This window comes from Cyprinus carpio, chromosome A3 (genome assembly GCF_018340385.1).
Source record: "Cyprinus carpio isolate SPL01 chromosome A3, ASM1834038v1, whole genome shotgun sequence".
Taxonomy (NCBI): Eukaryota; Metazoa; Chordata; class Actinopteri; order Cypriniformes; family Cyprinidae; genus Cyprinus; species Cyprinus carpio.
The window spans coordinates 23,365,779-23,385,950 of record NC_056574.1 but is presented as its reverse complement, the minus strand read 5'-3'; the positions used below and the strand labels follow the sequence as shown (position 1 = coordinate 23,385,950).

Genomic DNA, 20,172 nt, shown 5'->3' with positions numbered 1-20,172 from the left:
CCACTCATTGGCTAGTCTTCACGCACATCTCTTTTCCTAAGCCATGACGTCAATGAGGTGAAAAATGGAGAGAGCGGGTGAGGGGGATGTTCACGTACTATGAAATTGTTGGCGCTTATAATGTACTTTAGGTATAGGGACTATATCAGTATTATAAATAATAGCTCAAGGCCACATTATTATACCGAGGCGCTCACGTTAACATGAACTGTTTGGCAGGTTTTTTCCATATTTTCCTTACAGGGAAATTTTCTAACACACCAGCGCCCTCTATAGAGGTCACGAAACATCGCACCTTCCCTTTCTTGAGAGAGTTTCCCTGCCCTTACAAGCACACATATGCGCGATATTACTGTAAAGTAGCCTAGGGCTGCACGATTATGACAAAAATCGTAATTGTCGATTATTCCCTTGAAATTGTAATTGCGATTATTAATTATGTTAGCACAATTTACATTGAATGATGTTTATACCATTTGATGCAACTGCATGCCGTATTTTTATATGAAAATAAACAAGCTGAAAACATTATAACTGAAAAACTTTTAGTGCTTTTGACTTGCTTGATCTATCCACTGCTTTTGACACGGTTAACCACCAGATCCTCCTGTCAACCCTACTGACAAAGGCCATCTCAGGAACCGCACTCCAGTGGTTTGAGTCTTACCTATCAGATAGGTCCTTCAAAGTATCTTGGAGAGGTGAGGTGTCCAAGTCGCAACATCTAACTACTGGGGTGCCTCAGGGCTCGGTTCTTGGACCACTTATCTTCTCTGTCTACATGGCATCATTAGGTTCTGTCATTCAGAAACATGGCTTTTCATACCATTGCTATGCTGATGACACTCAGCTCTACCTCCCATTCCATCCTGATGATCCATCAGTAGCTGCTCGCATCTCAGCTTGTCTAACAGACATTTCTTGCTGGATGAAGGACCATCACCTTCAACTCAACCTTGCCAAGACAGATCTGCTTGTGGTTGCAGCAAACCCATCGTTTCATCACAATTTCACCATCAAGTTAGGCACATCAACCATAACTCCTTCAATAACAGCCAGAAACCTTGGAGTTATGATTGATGATCAGCTAACTTTCTCAGACCACATTGCTAAAACTGTCCGGTCCTGCAGATTTGCTTTATTCAACATTAAGAAGATCAGGCCCTTTCTTTCGGAACATGCTGCACAACTCCCTGTTCAAGCTCTTGTTCTGTCCAGGCTAGACTATTGCAACGCTCTCTTGGCAGGTCTTCCAGCCAGTTCTATCAAACCTTTACAATTAATCCAGAACGCTGGCAGCAAGATAAATTTTTAATGAGCCAAAAAGAATACACATCACACCTCTGTTTAACAATTTGCACTGGCTACCAATAGCTGCTCGCATAAAATTCAAGGCATTGATGTTTGCATACAAAACCACCACTGGCTCTGCACCCCTTTACCTAAATTCATTACTTCAGACTTATGTGCCCTTTAGAAGCTTGCGTTCTGCAAGTGAACATCGCTTGATTGTGCCATCCCAAAGAAGCACAAAGTCACTTTTACGGACTTTTAAATTAAATGTTCCCTCCTGGTGGAATGACCTGCCAGAGTAAATAAGGGAAGCTGTGTAATTTGTGTTATTAAAGAATAGTATTAAATAAAATTTACACCATCTTTATTTGACCCTCTAACTTTTTCACTCACTTTTTTTTTTATTTTATTAATTTTTATTTTAAAAAATCTAACTACCTTTATAATCTTTTTGTATTCTATCTATTTTCTTTTCATTTATTATATTATTATAAAAACTAGCTTGCTCTATTCTTTTTCTATTCTATCTGTTTTCTTTTTATTTATTATATTATTTAAAAGCCCTTGCTACGTATACTGTGTTTAGGCTAACTGAGACTTGTTATAGCTCTTATATATCATTGCTCTTTTGTTGTTTTTGATTGCTTCCATTGTCCTCATTTGTAAGTCGCTTTGGATAAAAGCGTCTGCTAAATGACTAAATGTAAATGTAATGTAAATGCTTTTCAGTAGTATTAAGCCTCAGATGTCATTAAACATCGGATTGGTTTCTTCTTTAAATTATAAAAAAAGTAAAAATATGTATTAGTCTATAATGTTATACTAAAACTAAAATTAAAAAAATGGGGAAAACGATTAAGATAACATGTAGAAAGAAAAAAAACTCATAAGCAAGCAGAATACGTGGACTTTAAACGATTAATTGCCGCTTTGAACGATTATGTAATTGTGGCATCTAATTGCGATTAGAAATTCAATTAAAGGGATAGTTCACCCAAAAATGAAAATTATGTCATTAATGACACCCTCATGTCGTTCCAAACCCGTGAGACCTCCGTTCATCTTCGGAACACAGTATAAGATATTTTAGATTTAGTCCGAGAGCTTTCAGTCCCTCCATTGAGAATGTATGTACGGTATACTGTCCACGTCCAGAAAGGTAATATAAACATCTTCAAAGTAGTCCATGTGACATCAGAGGGTCCGTTAGAATTTTTTGAAGCATCGAAAATACATTTTGGTCCAAAAATATCAAAAACTACGACTTTATTCAGCATTGACTTCTCTCCCGGGTCTGTTATGAGCGCGCCGTTCACAGCACATCCGGTTCGCGAACGAATCACTCGATGTAACCGGATCTTCTTGAACCAGTTCACCAAATCGAACTGAATCGTTTTAAACGGTTCGCGTCAACAATAAGCATTAATCCACAAATGACTTAAGCTGTTAACTTTTTTAACATGGCTGACACTCCCTCTGAGTTCAAATAAACCAATTATCCCGGAGTAATTCATTTACTCAAACAGTACACTGACTGAACCGAGCCAGATAACGAACGAAACATTGACTCGTTCTCGAGTCAAGAACCGGTTGCATCGGTTTTCGGATCACCGGTAGTGATGGGAAGTTCTGTTCTTTTCCGCGAACCGGTTCTTTTGGACAGTTTGATTCAATAAACCGGTTGCCGAAAACGGTTCACCAGTTATTTTGCACTCGACGTAATGACTTCATTGGCGATGATTGCCCTTGATTCAAGCCTTCGGTTTACCCGCGCTCATAACATTAGCACAGAATCGGTTCAGAATCAATCACCAAAAGAACCAGCTCGGTTCAGACGCGCTGTGTGTCAGTCTGAATCACGCATGCGCAGTTTCATCAGCTCCTCGGTTCTCGAATCGCACGCGTCCGACAGAAACGGTTCATTGTTAATAACTGCCAGGTAAATTACCACGGTGCTGAACTGACAAGCTTGTAATGATGTATTGGCTTTACATGCCTGCCAGCATCAGAAGTGCATATAGTGTATTACTTATCAGTGCCTCATCAGCAATATTTTAAGTTCACAAAAAAAACTGATGACAGCAAGACCAGAGTCATCTCATGATCTTTCTGAAACCCTTGCTTCTTCTGGCTCTATTTTTGTTTCTTAAAACCCCTAGTAAAAAAAAAAAAAAAAAATCTTTTGCCATTATTTTCATACTAAGTATACTTCAAATTCATTTACTGACATATCACTTAAGACTTACTGATATAAAATTATAATTAAACTTTATTTGGAGTATTTCTTTATTGCACAATGCACATTTCTTAATATTACGCCTCAAATATGTTTTATATATAATTATTAATAAGTATTGAATGAATTCTGTATGATATTTAAAGTGTACCTGTAGTTCTACTTTTGCGCTAAGCCCACAAACTCTAACTTGTGACAGTATCTGTTCGTCATCTGTGGTTTCAACGGTTACTGGGCAAAGCTTCTGAGGAAAGCATATGAGGTTGTTTTTAAGATTTCATAATGATAAGACAGAAGTTTGAGAGACTTTATCATCCATAGTATCGTGATGTTCGATCTCCACTAACGAATGTTTCCATCCAGTAATGGAATGGCAATGTGATGTAGGCCTATGTGTTGATAATATCAGTGTACATGTATGAATACCATTCATTTTAAACACATCAAAAAATAAATAAATAAATAAATATAAAAATTCAAAACTAGTTTATCACCTATTTTAATTCTTTATAACACTTTTTTTAACAAAGAAAAATATAAAAGACAGACCTTCTCCATTTAAAACTTTGAGGGTGAAATAGAAAGGGGTAATGAACGCAGCAGGGAGAAAAAGAACAAGTCCAGTCTGGCCTTTTCCACTCTAACCCGCCTCTGTCATTTCTACCCCACCCATTGCATTCCTCTACAAAAGCATCCTCATATCACACCATCTTCTTCAGAGGTGACCGTTTGGTAAGGTGGGAAACTAACTTGAAGAAAAAGAAAAAAGACTACGTCCAGAAACAAGAGTAAACTACAACAAAAGGTAAAGTTTTCCTCTTTGCAAAAATTTGTGGATTAAAACAAACAGTGAGGTTACATTAAAAAAAAAAAAAAACTTTGTAAAATGTTAAATGATTTTTCTTAAAAAAAAATCATATAAATCAAACTAAAAATATATTTCATATGAAATTAAAAAAGTAAATAAGTAGAATAAAAACTAGAAAAAGTAAATAAATCAACAATTAATCAATAATAAATCAAAATCAATTAAACATGTTCAGCTTATTACATAAGCTTAAAGGGTGGTGCCTCTTTGTTTTGGGATGTCTAATAAGTATTTTGAGGAAGACTTAGCAGTTATCCACGATTATATGGATGTAAACCTTATTAATTGTTATGTTTATGACATCGTGTTAGCTTTTTACTTTTTAAAACATTTCTTGAAACACGTCATAATATAAAGTGTTGGGTTTCACTACGGACTTCTATCTTTTTGTTAATATTGTTTGAAAATAACTGACCTGGATCCTGGACATCATAGCACATATGCAGACATAAAAAGCAAAATTCCTCACTCATTCATGAATAGCTCAGTTAAGAGCAGAATTATCATTGCGTAGGCAGAAAGAATACAGTTTTGAAGGAGCCGGACAGCATGTTAATCGAGCTGCTGAATGATTCACCGTCAACTATAAACAGCAACAATTACCGTTATTCATTTTGCTGGTGCCCACGCACCACCTGGTCACCTTCTCTAGCTCCTCACCAATCCGTTGCGCTTTGTTAGTGCTGTGTAGGAAGACAATGCAGTGAATGGGGTCTTAAGTGCAGTCCATACATTCTAACAGTAGTTTTATGAATCAGCCAAGAGCAAACCCTGAGGAGTTATAAGAGAAGTTCAGTGAGATTGACATGAATAAAAAGCCAAAGGCATTAGGAGGCGAGTGGGTAAAAAAACGAGCAGTTCACTGAAAAAGTGTTCAGTGTTTTTTCCTACATCTGAAATGAAAGAATAGTTTGTTTGTTTGTTTATTTTCAGCATCTATGTCTATATTCATGGCGAGAACTTAATCCATACACAAGTCTTATCTTTACACACACGTCCAGGGACAATTTAGAATGTTCAATTAACTTAACCAGCAGTGGGGGGAAACCAGAGCACCTGGCGTAAACCCACGCAGACACAGGGAGAACATGCAAACTCCACACAGAGAGGCCTCCTGTCCTTGCTGGGGCTCGAACTGGGGACCCTGTGAGACCCAGTACTAACCACTGAGCCACTGTGCCACCCCGAAATGAAGAAAAAAAACAGAATAGATTAAATAGAATAGAATAGAATAGAATAGAATAGAATAGAAAAAAAAACAGAACATGCAGTACCTGAGACCCCTCTCAGGGTGTGGCTGTTACGAAACAAATGTAGCTAAAAGCAGATTTTAGGACCTGTTGAGACTTGATGCTTGCTACATGATATGGGTTTTCTCAGAGATGTTGTTTTTTTCTGCTATAGCTCTGAAACACAAATTCCTGTATGGGCCTGTCTAAAGGGAGGACCCGTTGAGTTTATGTGGAAACGCATAAGCACTAGACTAGAACATGTCTTACAAAATATACTACTTACTAATGACTCAAACCGGAAGGATTTAAAACCACTTCACCACTGCTTTTCCCATTTTTGTTTGTTTTTCTTTTAGTTTTAACCACTGATATATGATTCTCTATTATGGATCAGTGGTTTTAACCCCATTTCCAAACTGAGAGCAGAGCATCAATAATGTTTTGTGCAAATGATGTATCAACATTAAATCTGCTATTATTAGGCTATTATTATTATTTAATCTTCCTTATTCCTCTTTCAGAATGGGTTCATCAGGTGTACAGATCGTGTGCATGGCACTGGGAATTTTAGGTCTCATTGCAGCGGTCGTGACCATTGCTGTTCCAAGATGGAAGGTTTCTGCTTTTATTGGTCAGAACATTATCACTGCACAGGTAAACAATTGCTGCAATTTCAAAATTCAGTTCAAAGAATAAATGCATGTGTGTGTGTGTGTGTGTGTGTGTGTGTGTGTAAAGGCCTATAACTTAATCAAAATTTACTCATTTCCAAAACTGCAAAGTAGCTCTTTGACAGAATGTCTGAGGATTAGGTCCCGTCAAGCTATAAAAATGACACACACACATAAAAAAAAAAAAAAAAAAAAACATGGTCCATAATGAAACCATATATTTTAAATCTCATGAAACAGCTGTATATGAGGAACAGATTTAAATTTAAGTCATTATTTACTAAATATGATTTGACAGCTGTCGAAAGGATAATGATTGGACCATATGGTTGGGAAGGTACATTTCGTATTTCTCCTATGCCACACAGGTTCAAGAAGAGGGCTTGTGGATGGAGTGCGTGGTTCAGAGCACCGGACAGCAGCAGTGTAAAGCCTACGACTCACTGCTCATCCTGAGCTCTGACATTCAGGCGGCCCGTGCCATGACTATCATCAGCTGTATGCTCACTGTCCTGTCCCTGCTCATTCTGTGCGCCGGCGCCGACTTCACCACCTGCATCGAAAACGAAGAAGTCAAACCCAAAGTGAGCCTGGTGTCCGCTATTGGGCTGATCCTCGCCGGCTTGTTGCTGATCATCCCCGTCAGCTGGGCTGCTAATAATATCGTGCGCGATTTCAACAACCCACTGATACCCCAGTCTAACAAGAGAGAGCTGGGTGCCTGTATCTTTGTGGGCTGGGGAGGGGGAGTCCTGCTCCTGCTGGCCGGAGGCTTGCTGTGCTGCTTCAGCAGACCCCGCTCCGGAGGATCCAGCGGAACCGCCAAATACTACAGCAACAGCGCCTCTGCACCAAGCAAGAATTACGTGTAGATAAAATGGGTTAAACTACGGAGTAATCACAGAAATTGAAGCGGTAGTATGTGAATATATGTCTATGTTAGCAAGTAGTCTTTATAGTCGGTAGGTCTTTAAGCTTTTTAATTAGTTTTACGTAGTTTAAGGTGTACTGATGCAATTTCTTAATTAAAGCGGCTATAATAAACAATGCACTTGTTTATTCAGATTCAGGGATGGGCCGAGCTTGTGTCCGATATACTTTCAAGTCATTTGTATTTTTTAAAGAACTTTTTAGGATACAGTAATCTATACTAATCTGTACAATTGCGATATGTTTTGTGTGTGTGTGTGTGTGTGTGTGTGTGTGTGTGTGTGTGTGTGTGTGTGTGTGTGTATTAGGTCATAATCATTTCTATTGCCTTTTATTTTCAACAAAACTGATTTCAGACAATTGTGTGTGTAGAATGAACAATGAGTTTTTGACACATAAATAAATCTTTGCTAAAATTACACTGGAAAAATTTTATTTCAAACCCTATAAAGCATATATTAAAATGGCCTTCAAAACAAATCTGGTTTAAAAATTCTTTAAAAAAAAAAAAGTGAAATCCCTGAAGATCGAATTTTGGTCTGAAATGGACTGCAAAATGCTATCCCATGAAGACTTTTCACATCATTTTACAAAATGTTCTTTCCAATATGCACCTTCTCCGATTTCATTATTTGCATATCTTGTACATGTCCATTTGCATTTTTCTTTTAAATCTTCTCTCATTCTACTGGGGTCTCGCTTCAGCTACTTGCTCTCCAGTTCGTCCACTCGCTTGGTCAGCTGCTCAACCATCTCTCTCAGCTCCTTCACCTCCTTCTGCAAGGCCTGCACGTCCTGTATATGAAATAAAATGAACAATTACATAATACTTCACAATTCACTGTGATAGAGGTTAAATAAAACACATTAAAGGCAGAGGATTCCCTTAGTTCTCTTACCACACTGTCAGACTGTCGGTAGCTTGAGGAAGATGAAGTGGTGGCCATCAAGCTCTTGATGACTTTGAACTCTTTATTTTTGGTGGTGGCCACAAAACCATCTTTCAAGGAGATCAGGATGGGTTCCCCATTTTTACCAGCAAACCAATCATCTGCCTCCACAGATGGCTCTGGACCAATCGTGTCAGGGTAAAGGTCTTCTTGAAACAAGTCAGACTAAAGCAAAGAAAAGATCATGCCGGATTAAGACAGTGGAACAAATAAGCAGCACTTAATCAACCCTGTGGCATTAATAAACTACAATCCAAAAATGCTGGGCTATGTACAGTTTTGAAAGAAGTCTAATACACTGACCAAGTTTGCATTTATTTGATTAAAAACACAGTTAAACAGTAATAATGTCAAATATTATTCCAGTTTAAAAGAACACTTTTATATTTTTAATCTATTTTACAGTGTAATTTATTCCTGTGATGCTAAAGCTGATTTTTTCAGCATCATTACTCCAGTCTTTAGTGTCACATGATCCTTCAGAAATTATTCTAATATGATGATTTGCAGCTCAAAAAACTTTTCTTAGTATTATCAATCTTAAAAACAGTTTTGCAGCTTAATATGTTTGTGGAAGATGTGATACTTGATGAATAGAAGTTGAAGCCAACAGTATTTATTTGAAATAGAAATCTGTTAGTTTGTTTAAAAAAAAAAAAAACTCTTTCTGACCACAGACCTTTGAAAACAATTAAGCTGATTTTGACTCGGACAAACTTACCTTACGAGGCACAGTCATTACAATAGGTTCACACTTTCTCTCGTGGAGTTTATAGAACCTAAAATAAATATGCAATAATCCATAATTTAAAATGCTGACCTTTTGTATGTCTGTGAGAGAAAGCAAGTACACTATAAGCCTGGATGAAAGGCTGGATGTGTTTACCTTGCAATCTCACACTTGTTGACTTCCAGGCCTCTCTTAGGCATGTAGCCCATGCCCTTCTGACTCTCTTTACTGCTGTACATGGAGAGATAGTGAACGTATGGGGCCTCGTCCGTCACCTCAAAGTATCTGATGCTGCTGTCACCCTGTCAAACCATATACACTGGTTAAAACATCCAACTTCATTAACAGACAGCTCTTCATGGTAATACAATCTTGGTTCAAAACTTGAATGCCTTTCTTATTTTCTTACCTTGCCACAAAGGTAGACTACACCAGTGTCAGGGTCAAAGAAAGGTAACAGCACCCCACTGCTGGTGTCCAGCTCCTGCAGGTTCAAGGGCTCACTGAAGTTGTTCTGCAACCACAAACACACTTTTAGTCACTTGCTTGTAAAACTGAAAAGAGAGCCTCTGACGCACACGATGTACTCACAGGATCCCATAGCGCCACCTGACGCTCACTCATGCGGCTGAAACCGGTGGTCAGGATCTTCCCATCAGACACAAACACAGCTCTAACTGGCCTGGAGCCCTCATGAGGCTTGTCCTTCTCCTGAACACACATATACACAGAAAGAGGTCATATGAGCAGCGACGAATCAAGTGACAGTAAATGAGCTGGCAGAAAGGAACATATAAGAAAGATTAAAAAAAACTGTTCACAACTTTAATTAAATGCTTTCACTGAACTTAACATGTTAAAATTAAGTCACATTTACTGTTTTTAGTGAATTTTCACCAGCAAAATCCAATCATTTAAAAAGGAATCTGCATAATTTGGAATTTTGCTCAGATTTTGCTCTGTGATTCATATATCAACAAAATGTTGTTATTGTGACCGCATCTTAATAAAACATAAAAGGTTTCCTGTTCTTTACAGTGGCTTTAAAAGATACCATATTGTATGCTCCATCTAAAGTTTTCTGAATACTCACATGATCATTCAAAAAAATTAAATGCCTTAAAATTGCCTCAAAATTACATGAAACCCAACAATCAACTAACTGATCTTTTAAGTACAGCAACAATGTGGCGAACAGTAATCATTGCAACCATATTAATTATTTATGCCCCATGCATTCTTTTTCCAGCATTATTCACATTATTTTATAATTTTATTACAGTGAATTCATGCACGCACACAGATGACGGAGCCCTTGCGGGGGTCTATCACTCGTAATTTCTTGTCCTTGCAGGAAGTGAGGATCTGAGAGCCGTTTCTGTTCCAGCAGGCACTGTAGATCAGATCAGTGTGCATTGAGTCAATGCGCACCACTGCCTCTCCACGAGCCACATTCCACAGGATGACCACGTTATCACAGCCTGCATACAGAAAACAAGAGAGAAAGAGAGAGGGAGGACAAGGTAAATGAAGTAGATAGGGAGACAGAGGGGTTGAAAATGGATGAAAGAAGTGTGTGTGAAAAATCAGCAGAGGGCGCCATCATTTCATTTCAACTGCCTCTATATTGCATGAATGAGTGTATGCATTTATAGGTGTAGTTCTAGCCTGCACATTTGGCTATTGAGTGGGTGGCTGATGTTGGTTTACCTGCACTCATTAGCACATTGTGGGCAGTGGGGTGCCAGCTGAGGATGCCCACACGTTTAGAGTGACCTTCCAGCTTCACAACTGGGTCCTTCAGTGGTGAAATGAGACCCCCATCTGGAATCTCCCAGATCTATTACATAACAACATTGACCTTATGTTATAATAAGTAGTATGAGCTAAACTTGCCACAGTTTTATATTTTTCACACCAGTATGGTAGCTGTGTACAAATGGTAATATTCCGATATTATTGATGGTTGTATCGTACACAGCAAAAATTACCCCTTAGCACCACCTGGCATACAACGCTAGGTGGTGCTAAGGGGTCATTTTTGCTGTGCAATTGGGGTTCTCAAGGGATTCAGAGGGGTCCCCAAACTTTTTTGCATGCTCACGGTTCTCTGATGTTGGTTAATGGTTACATGGCAAGCAAGTAAATATAAAACATTCATCTATTTTTAAGCGTTTTATTTCCGTTGTTTTAAACTATTTATATTGAGAACTGCAATATTATTTATTAATTATTTATTACTAAAAACGAATTATTTTGTGTTATATTTTCATTAGATTTATTTGTTTTTTGTATATATATATATATATATATATATATATATATATATCTATATATATATATATATATATATATATATATATATATATTAAAATAAAGGAAGTTAAACTATTCATATTTACACACTTAAAACATGTTTCTAATGTATGAAAAGTACCTGGTAAATATGAAAGTGTTCACATGAGCATTATTTAAGGCTATTCTATTCGTTATAGGATATAGGAACTGTTCTAGAAAAGTAAATTTCATTAATAATTTTCAACCGGCAAAAAAAATCATACCAGCATCATACTAGCAAACCTAATATGACTTGTTTTGTACACATAATTGTATCATTAAAGTAATTCATTTATTATTGATTAATACTCACCATGACACTACAGTCTTCAGAGCCACTGGCAATGATGTTGTCATTATGTGGGCAAAATTCAATGTCCAATACGGGCCCAGTGTGACCACAGACAGTGGGCAGGGACATGTCAATGCGACCCGTCTAAAACACAAATCAAAGGGAAGAATGGGTTATTAAGGAAAACATTGGTCTGAAGGAGTGGTAAACACAAACATACCCAAATAAACCCATTCACAAGACATTCAAATGACTAAATATAGAATGTCAACTCAAAATCTCTATTGCTCTGACAGACAGAGCAGAAAGAGCAGGAGAGCTCTAAGACAGATGGGGGGGGGGGGCGCTGTGTCAGTTGATCTCAATTTTACAGCTATGCCTTCAATTATGCCTAATAACTACTAACCCGTTTAGAGAGGACCGCACAGTGCAGGATTTCCAATCATGCACACAGAGAGCACATTCACTCTGCCAAAATTGCATTGTTAAATGTGAGTGTTGTGTGCAAGTCCATGCACAGAATTCTTCTATTAATTGTTAGTGTTATTATTATTATTATTATTACTATTACTATAAAGTTAAGGGCTGCAATAAGTTGACTGGCATTGTTGTTGTTAACTTAAACCAATAACTTAACTATTTAAAACCAGCCTAATATGAAAAACAAAAATTTGAAATGTTGCCTGGGCAACTAACTGAAAGAAAATAAGTTGAAGTACTAAAATTACTAAAAGTGAAATAAAGATTTTTTTTTTATTTCGAGATACATTTTTATATAAAGTAATTAATAAATTAAAACTAAATAGAAATAAAAACTAATAAAAAAACGAATTTTTTAAAACTTGAATTAAAATTCAAATGAAAACTAAAAATATAAAATTAAAGCTAATTCAAAATATGAATAAATACTCTAAAAGTATATAATTACTATTAAAATAATATTAGTCTAAAGATAATTTAACCATTGTCAGAACAAGTGACTGGTGACTTAAGTTCTTAAGTTCAATTAGATATTTACATCAAATTCATCTTTTCCAAAAGAGTCTTTCTTCTGGTACAATGGGGTCCAAATGTCTGAGACCAATAGTTTTACATTAATATCTAATTTAATACATAAATACAAATTACAAATTATATTATCAGCATGTCAACTTGAGTTAAAAGTTTACTTGAAAAAATGAATGTCAGTATTTCTATAGTGTTTTGCACCCCCTTAATGTCACTTGTGAACTCCACAAGTTTGTGCAAAACCAGATGATCATGTCATCAGTCTCAAAACTGAGCCTTCACAACTTCTTCAAGCCACCCGAACAAAATAAAAGGGCTTGACTTGAATTCTCCTGTTCACTGGGAAACAATGGCTGCCATTGAGCAAAGCACAGAGTGTAAGATGCACAGCAGATCTAAACTGACAGAACTCCCACTCATCCTCTAGTATAAGGAGTGCAGAGAGAGCAACATATAGAAACAGAAGACCAGAGATGATGGACAGAGAAGATGAAAAACAACAAAAACAAATGAAATGGCATATGAAATGAATTGTACAACCCAGAAAAAAAAGAAGAAGAAAAAGAGGAAGGGAGGGAAGTGTTTCCACCAGCTTTCTGTTAGAGATGCAAAACACCCTCTGCTAATTTTCGAAAGGCATTTCGAAAACATAGCACTTTTCAGTCATAAAGCTTTATGAAGTAAAAAGTACATTTTCAAATTTTTAAACCAAGCCCAGGAAGCACACGAAGAAAGCAGCCACGTCAAACCTAAGTGGCAGCTGTCCTTTTCTCATAGTTTTTGTCACTCACTCAATCTGCAAAATGTCACCACATCCTGTGCAGAGCTCACAGCAGCGCACTCCAAATATGGCAAAAACAAAATGCAAGAGAGCATAAAGAGAAGGGATGATCGTTCTGGTGACACGTACATACGAAACTCAACCTTGAACTTCCTTATTTAGACAAACATAGCATGGGCATGTCTACAGTTCAAAATTCAAAGGCCTCGGAAGCCCATTTGAAGCAGGTAACAGGTTACAGTTGGACCTAAAACTATCAGTCTGGACTATCAAGTCCTAAATCAGTCCAACTATACATACAATACCGCACTTCATCCAGGGTTTGTTTTATAAAGACTTTATTTGAATTCATTAAAGAATTAATTAGAGTTTAATTAGTCTAAAAAGCTATCTGGATGCACCTTGCTCAGGGGCAGGACAATGAAGGCTCCTCCACCGCTGGCATCCACAATCATGGCCACAAACTTGGGGTTGACCGAGCAGAAGTTGCTGTCCCAGGTCATCTGGGAGATCCTAATGTCATCATAGCACTGGTCGGCCTTCAACGCCTGGCCAAAAACATGGCGGAACTTACTGGTCCTGACCACCTTCCTAGACATGATGACCTGAGGAAAGACAGAGAAGCAAGAGACACAGACATGGAGAGAGAGAATGCATACACATTAGAAACAACTGGAAAAATCGTTAAGTTTATGCATCTTCATATAAGCTACATGATTATATATTGATTGAATTGAACCTTTTTTTTTAAGATTTAGCTATTTGTGATTTGCAGTGAATCTGACTCTCAAGTTGTATTATACATTTAATACCCAATTTCTCTTGAATTTGAATGAATTCATGTAAATGAATAGTTACAGCTAAGAGACCAAAAGAGTGAAAACTAAAGAGAATGAATCTGTTCAACGTCTTTTTCAGCTTTCTATGTTTAAAACTGCATTTAGGCAATAAGCTCAAAGAAAGAGGAAGGAAAAAGTAAACTAGCATGAAGTGACTGAAAAGGAAATGCTCGGCTACTTCTTCAAGTCTGATGCCACTTTGCCTGCATGTTTTAGTAATAAAGCATTTTGCTTTATGTCCCCTTCTCATCTATTTCGCTCTCTGTTGCCCACTTCTTTCCGTTCTCATAGCCATATCAAATGCAGTCTTGTGCATATGCTTAATTAGTTGACTAACAATCATCACTCTCATTTGCAATGCATCACTGATGCACTGTATCCTCACAGCGCTCAGTAAAATAAACTAAAAAATGAAAGGTGCATTACAGCATTAAATAGACTCAGTGAGGAAACTGTCGTAATTGGACTTACACCACAGCAACTGTGGGAGCGCAGGAGATGTGCAGAACTGCAGTTACACCACATCCTTCCACACACACATGTAAAACACAGTTACTTCTACCTGCTTCCAAGATACTGCTAAATGTTTTCATCATTTAAATCCTGCTAATGTATCACAATGATTAGTATATTCAAAGTGGAAGGAAAAGGTGTAATTGACTGCAGGTTGTACAAAACCTGTGACTTTTTTTCTTCTTTGGAACACAAATGGAAATGTTGAGCAGATTGTGAGGGATTGAACTTCACTCAGTCACCATTCATTTTCATTCATGTGTTTTTTCATCCAGTGAAAGTGAATGTGAGAGATTCATTCAGCCTAACATCTTTTGTGTTAACCGGAAGAAAGTAAGTCAGGCAGGTTTGGAACCTCATGAAGGCGAGTAAGCATAATGACAGAATTCTAAGTTTTATTATTATTAGCCTACTACTATCATGGTGGCTTGAAATACTTGTTTACAGTTCTTTATCATTTCTAACAAAAGCTTAAGATATGAGAGCAAATATAGGCCGCACTATTTCTATGCAATAATATGCAGGACCCATCTTTATCAAGGAAATACAGTTTAGTTCTCTTACTAAACTTCCTCAAATATTTAACGTGCCTTGCCACAGTTCTGAAAGGCAGCTCGACAAATTTAGCAATGACAAAATAATAATAATATAATAAACAAAACCTGGATCTCTAAACAGCGTTTTAGGCAGTATAGAAGCGTTTAGGCGCGCCCAGTATGCAGTCTAGTTAGTCAGCTTACTAGGTCTTGAGAAGCAGATAAAAGTGCAAAATTATGACCGTTTCCATTAACACTGGACAGGAGCACAACACACAACATGATGGGACGGGGGACTGTACCTGAGAACTGTGGCTTGGGAGGGACTCTGGCTCCTGAGGCGAGAGGATGAGACGCGGGACTCTGACAGATGGAGAGAAGTGGGTGAACGCCAGCAGCTGCGGCCAGAGCTCACTCTGAATCAAGGAGGAAGTGAGAGTTTGAGATGGAGATGAGAAAGGGAGGTGTCCTCGCTTTATGTTTCCGTTTAAAGTGATTTACGTTGCACGAAGCTGCACCTCGCTTGATCTCACACTTTATCGTGGTCATAAGCAACACAAACGTGGCGTGCTCTAGCATAAAGTTTGCGGTTTGGCCGACGTGTTTATCTTAATGTTATCTCTCTATTGAACTTTCCTGTGTTTTCACTAAAATTTCCTACGCTTTATTTTGTTACAATAGTCACTACAACTAAAACACTGTTACTAAAACAGTGAAATTCAGCATTAAAGTAAATGCCTTTTATGCATTAAAGTAAATTTACCATGACAATCATATTTTCCGCCAAAATGTCGTAATTAATGCAGTTATTGTGGCAATTTGGTAATGATATTAGCCATTTTTTGGCATCCCAGTTAAATATTGTGAAAGCTATTTACACTGTTTGAAAGAGAATTTATTATGTTTTGTCATATTTTTGTATTGTAACTAGCTTAAGTCATATAAAGTAAATAAACTATTATATATATATATATATTTCACTTTTACTTTCAGTTGAACTCTGATCATATAAATTAATTTTAACATTTAAATTAAAATTTTCCAAGGGGAAAAAAGTTATAAGGGTTAGGGTTAATTTCTCAAAAGTGACAAATTTAATAAATAGAACGATATAATAATATATTAATATATATATTTTTAAACTTGACACCCACAGTCACACAAGCACTTCACCACACCGGTAGGAATAAATAGGCAAACATGAATTACCTTAAGTGGAGGTCAAAATATAGAAGCAGGCGCATATCCTGTTTGCAGAAACAGTCATATTACAAATCATTTAGAAAATAAAGAAAGGCAAAAGAGACGATTTAAAAATATAAACCTCAATTTATTGCACAATCGCTGCAGGAGACCATGGGGTTTGGAAGATCTGTCTTGTGTGAACAAATGTAACTGTGGACACACAAATAGACTGAGAGAGAAATATAGGCCCATAAAACAAACCAACAGAGACACACGCTTGTAGATAAAACCATTTACAACAAGAAACATTTATGGAAAACTAAATTTATAGTACATTTTGAAATGAGTTTAGGACACATAATAAAACAACAAAAAAGAAAAAATATACATGGCCAATAGGGATCAGTGCGTGACCTGTGAATGGCTTCATCCAGAAGGTCAGCATGGTTTAACTGAACATCATTTATGTTGTTACCCACTTAGTGTCAATAGAGCACAGTGGCCACCAGATGGTGCCAAACAACCAAATTCAACAAAGACACACAAGCAGGAGTGAAAAAAAAAGAAAAAAAAAAAAAACCCCAACAGATCTTTCAGAGACTTACTGTCTTCCTGTGTGCATTAGTATTCTCAGCCTTTGAACCTAAATTAAGATTATCATTGATAGTGGTAACCCATCTCAGATTAATAGTAATTATAACAATATATCCATTATCATAATAATGCGAAATGTAACTAATGATAATTATTCATTAACAGGCTATCCAGCACCTGCATACTAAGAAAACAAAGTTATTGTAGTTTCATACATCATGTCATAATTTTTTTTTTTTTACCACAGGACATTAGAATATACAGACAGGAAAACATCCATGAGAATATCGTCCTTGTTCCTCCTCTAAAACATGGGTTATGATGCAAATTCATTTCCTTGAGGGCTCAATGTAACATGCTCTTCACATTCTCACATCACCTAACTAACTACATGAATAAACACATTCTTGATCAGCATTTTTGGACACATTCGGCCCCACAAAGGCAATATGCATCTTGAAAGACGCACAGTCCAAATGCCTGATGACTGACAAGCCATCGTGACCTTTGCCCTTAAAAACATACAACTGTCATCTTTTACTTTTCTTTTTCAGTTAGTCCTCGATTTTAACCAGAACAAGCAAAGAAGACATAACAGGATGAAAAGAAAACTGGCCCGAAATCAGTTGTTGAGGTCACTCAGTACAAGTGAGCACTGACAGGGCACCCTGAGAAGAGGAAACCCCAGGATGGCATGGTCTGAGCAAAACATGTTGGTGTGAACACACAGATCTATTTCTTTTCAGGACTGGTAAAACATCTTGTTTTTGGAATTGACATGTACAAACATGTTTGTGTGTGTGTATATATATATATGTACATATTTCGATTATGCATAGTTATCCAGTGGGTTTCAGAGGTAATAACATATCAGGACCCCAAACCAAAACATCTGTATGCCTCTCTGTACTTTTCATAATGTAAAAAAGAGATTTCGCTAACCGAACTATATTACAATTCCTTCTAAACAGTTTAAAAACCAAAGACCATGTTAATGACATTATGACATCATAGTAGTACAGACATATTAACCCTACTAAATAATCTAATGGCACTGTTAACTTTCCTGCCAGGCCTGTCATTGTGATGTCACAATTTTAGCTTTTTACAGTTATTGAATAATCAAATCACTGCTGCCTTTGAAATGAAATCGGACAATCCATATCGAGTGTCACTCTCTGAGATGAAATATATTAACATTCAATATATTTTCTTATAACATTGTTGCTCTATATATTAATATGAATATATAAAAATGTTAGTATGTATGCCACTTGCATTTTATGCATATACAGTCTACATACAGGTATTTACGTTACCTATATGGACTTTAAAGTTCTTAATTGGTTTTCACTTTGATCCAAAGCCCTTTTGGTAAAAAAAAATAAACAGTGCAGTTAATTACTTGATATGGTTGTATTGCCTCTGGGCTGCTCTCTTGATTTCATTCCATTTCTAAAGACAGATATATTTGATGCATTAGCTCTGTTACTGCACATTAAGCACATGTGTCAGTGGTTGCATTGCACAAGCATTAGAAATCGCATGTTGTGGTTTAAGGGGATTGGTTTACTAGAATTTACATGCACCACTTGATTTCAGAGTCTAATGTTTGTCATTAAAGGGGTTGGGGTAAACCTTCCCTGTTCTGAGGGACTTGGGCTTTGTTTTTAAAACCACCCGGCACCCTGGTCTTCTAAGATCAGGATCGTCGGGCTCCACACCTGAGGCCCTGAAACATCTAATTTGGCATTGAGTATGTGTGTACATCTGAGCAACATTCTACCTAACATGCACTGATTCTACACTAATAGGTCTGATCTCTGCTATAGGATATCAGAGTACTCTGCTTGTTTAAAGATATGTGATCCCCAACTGGTTAAAATAATATATATAAAAAAATAACAAAAAAATAAAAACAGTAGTAGTAGCATTCAAATAAATCATCTTCAAACATTGTCAAATGTTAAAACATCATCTTAAATATAATAAATATAATAAATATAATGCCAATGATACGGAGTGAAGGTCATTGAAATGAATGGCAGGCCTCACTTATGTATATTCTAAAAGCTACATTGTGATAGTGTCAGTGAATCTATCATATCTTGTTGTTTGTTTGTCAGTTCTTTAAAACTAGTGAGGTTGGAAGGGTAAAAAGAGTCATCCTTGGTTTGTTCCGCTCAGTAGTGCATAAGTGTGATAAGGTAACCAATCCAAATGTGCAAAACTACATGATGCAGCCCATTTGGAACAATGTGAACATCTCCATAGTGCAATCTGCATTAAGAACTGGTTTAGTTTACATCAATCACATTCTAAAGTAGATATAAAGGTGACCGACTGTGAACCTAAAGTCTTTTGGCAACTTTTCTTAAACCAAGGGGGCCATTATGAATTATATCCAATCAAGTTCATCCCATTACTAGAGATTTAGATAATCTGTATATATAGCATTAATTTGGTCTAATATTCATCTGCCACATCTGAGGAGCGGGAACATCAGGTGCGCAGTGGGCGAGGATGGCCAGCAGAGAATTAAAGCCTTTGTGCAAACAGCACACCATTAAGAAAATAATTTGCCTTGTCTTGAATCCAAGGGTACATATATAATTGAGGTTAAAGGTCAGAAAGAAATTAAATCTAATTTAGAGCAGTACAAAATCCAATCTTTCAAACTACAGATTAGGATATTAAAACCATACAAGGCTGAACTTACTGTTCAGCAGCACAGCAGAGAAAATATCTTCTGCAGGTACCGTAAAATGTTTCCCAAGTATTATTAAAGTCACAAAAACGGCATCGAATAAATATCCCTTAGATGCTAACAAACATGATCAAAGTCACAGAGGGCACTAAGAAATAAAATAGGCACTCAGCAACTTTAACCACCCAGTAAACGTTTAAAGGTGAAGGCAACAGACCAAGGATTGACCCCTTCACCCTTCACTTACAGATATAAGGGTGAGATTGTGAAAAATGTGGACCTGAACACAGGGAGACGACACACAAAAAAAGAGTGTGATAAAACAAGTAAAGTCAACTCAAGTATTTCCAGTAAATGTTGCTGTGAGACTGGGCATACAGTACGTGTGTGTGTGTGTGTGTGTGTGTGTGTGTGTGTGTGTGTGTGTGTGTGTTTGTGTGTGTATTTGAAACCGAATAGAGACACAGAAT

General features: G+C 36.9%; 2 protein-coding genes across 2 annotated transcripts; one reads left to right on the top strand and one right to left on the bottom strand.

Moving 5' to 3' along the window:
• Positions 1 to 4,204: 4,204 nt before the first annotated feature.
• LOC109060640 (claudin-4-like) lies at positions 4,205 to 7,649 on the top strand. The gene is made up of 3 exons (XM_042724972.1): positions 4,205 to 4,334; positions 6,151 to 6,283; positions 6,669 to 7,649. The coding sequence occupies exons 2-3, from the start codon at positions 6,152 to 6,154 to the stop codon at positions 7,170 to 7,172; spliced, it is 636 nt and encodes a 211-aa protein (XP_042580906.1). The 5' UTR covers positions 4,205 to 4,334; position 6,151; the 3' UTR covers positions 7,173 to 7,649.
• On the bottom strand, positions 7,642 to 15,674 carry LOC109060405 (coronin-1C-A-like). The gene is made up of 11 exons (XM_019077578.2): positions 15,519 to 15,674; positions 13,730 to 13,933; positions 11,561 to 11,683; positions 10,621 to 10,750; positions 10,210 to 10,391; positions 9,502 to 9,621; positions 9,320 to 9,424; positions 9,067 to 9,212; positions 8,902 to 8,959; positions 8,130 to 8,345; positions 7,642 to 8,025 (listed from the first exon to the last, which is right to left on the bottom strand). Exons 2-11 carry the CDS (start codon positions 13,925 to 13,927, stop codon positions 7,936 to 7,938), a joined length of 1,368 nt encoding a protein of 455 aa, XP_018933123.1. The 5' UTR covers positions 13,928 to 13,933; positions 15,519 to 15,674; the 3' UTR covers positions 7,642 to 7,935.
• Between the last annotated feature and the right edge of the window lie 4,498 nt (positions 15,675 to 20,172).

Bases quoted from the DNA above. Each gene is read 5' to 3' on its own strand.
- LOC109060640 (XM_042724972.1), top strand. From the start codon at position 6,152: ATGGGTTCATCAGGTGTACAGATCGTGTGCATGGCACTGGGAATTTTA. The intron at 6,284-6,668 runs GTAAACAATTGC...TATGCCACACAG, and splicing joins AGAACATTATCACTGCACAG to GTTCAAGAAGAGGGCTTGTG.
- LOC109060405 (XM_019077578.2), bottom strand. From the start codon at position 13,927: ATGTCTAGGAAGGTGGTCAGGACCAGTAAGTTCCGCCATGTTTTTGGC. The intron at 10,751-11,560 runs GTGAGTATTAAT...GTTATGTAATAG, and splicing joins CTGAAGACTGTAGTGTCATG to ATCTGGGAGATTCCAGATGG. The intron at 9,622-10,209 runs GTGCGTGCATGA...ATGTGTGTTCAG, and splicing joins GCAAGGGCTCCGTCATCTGT to GAGAAGGACAAGCCTCATGA.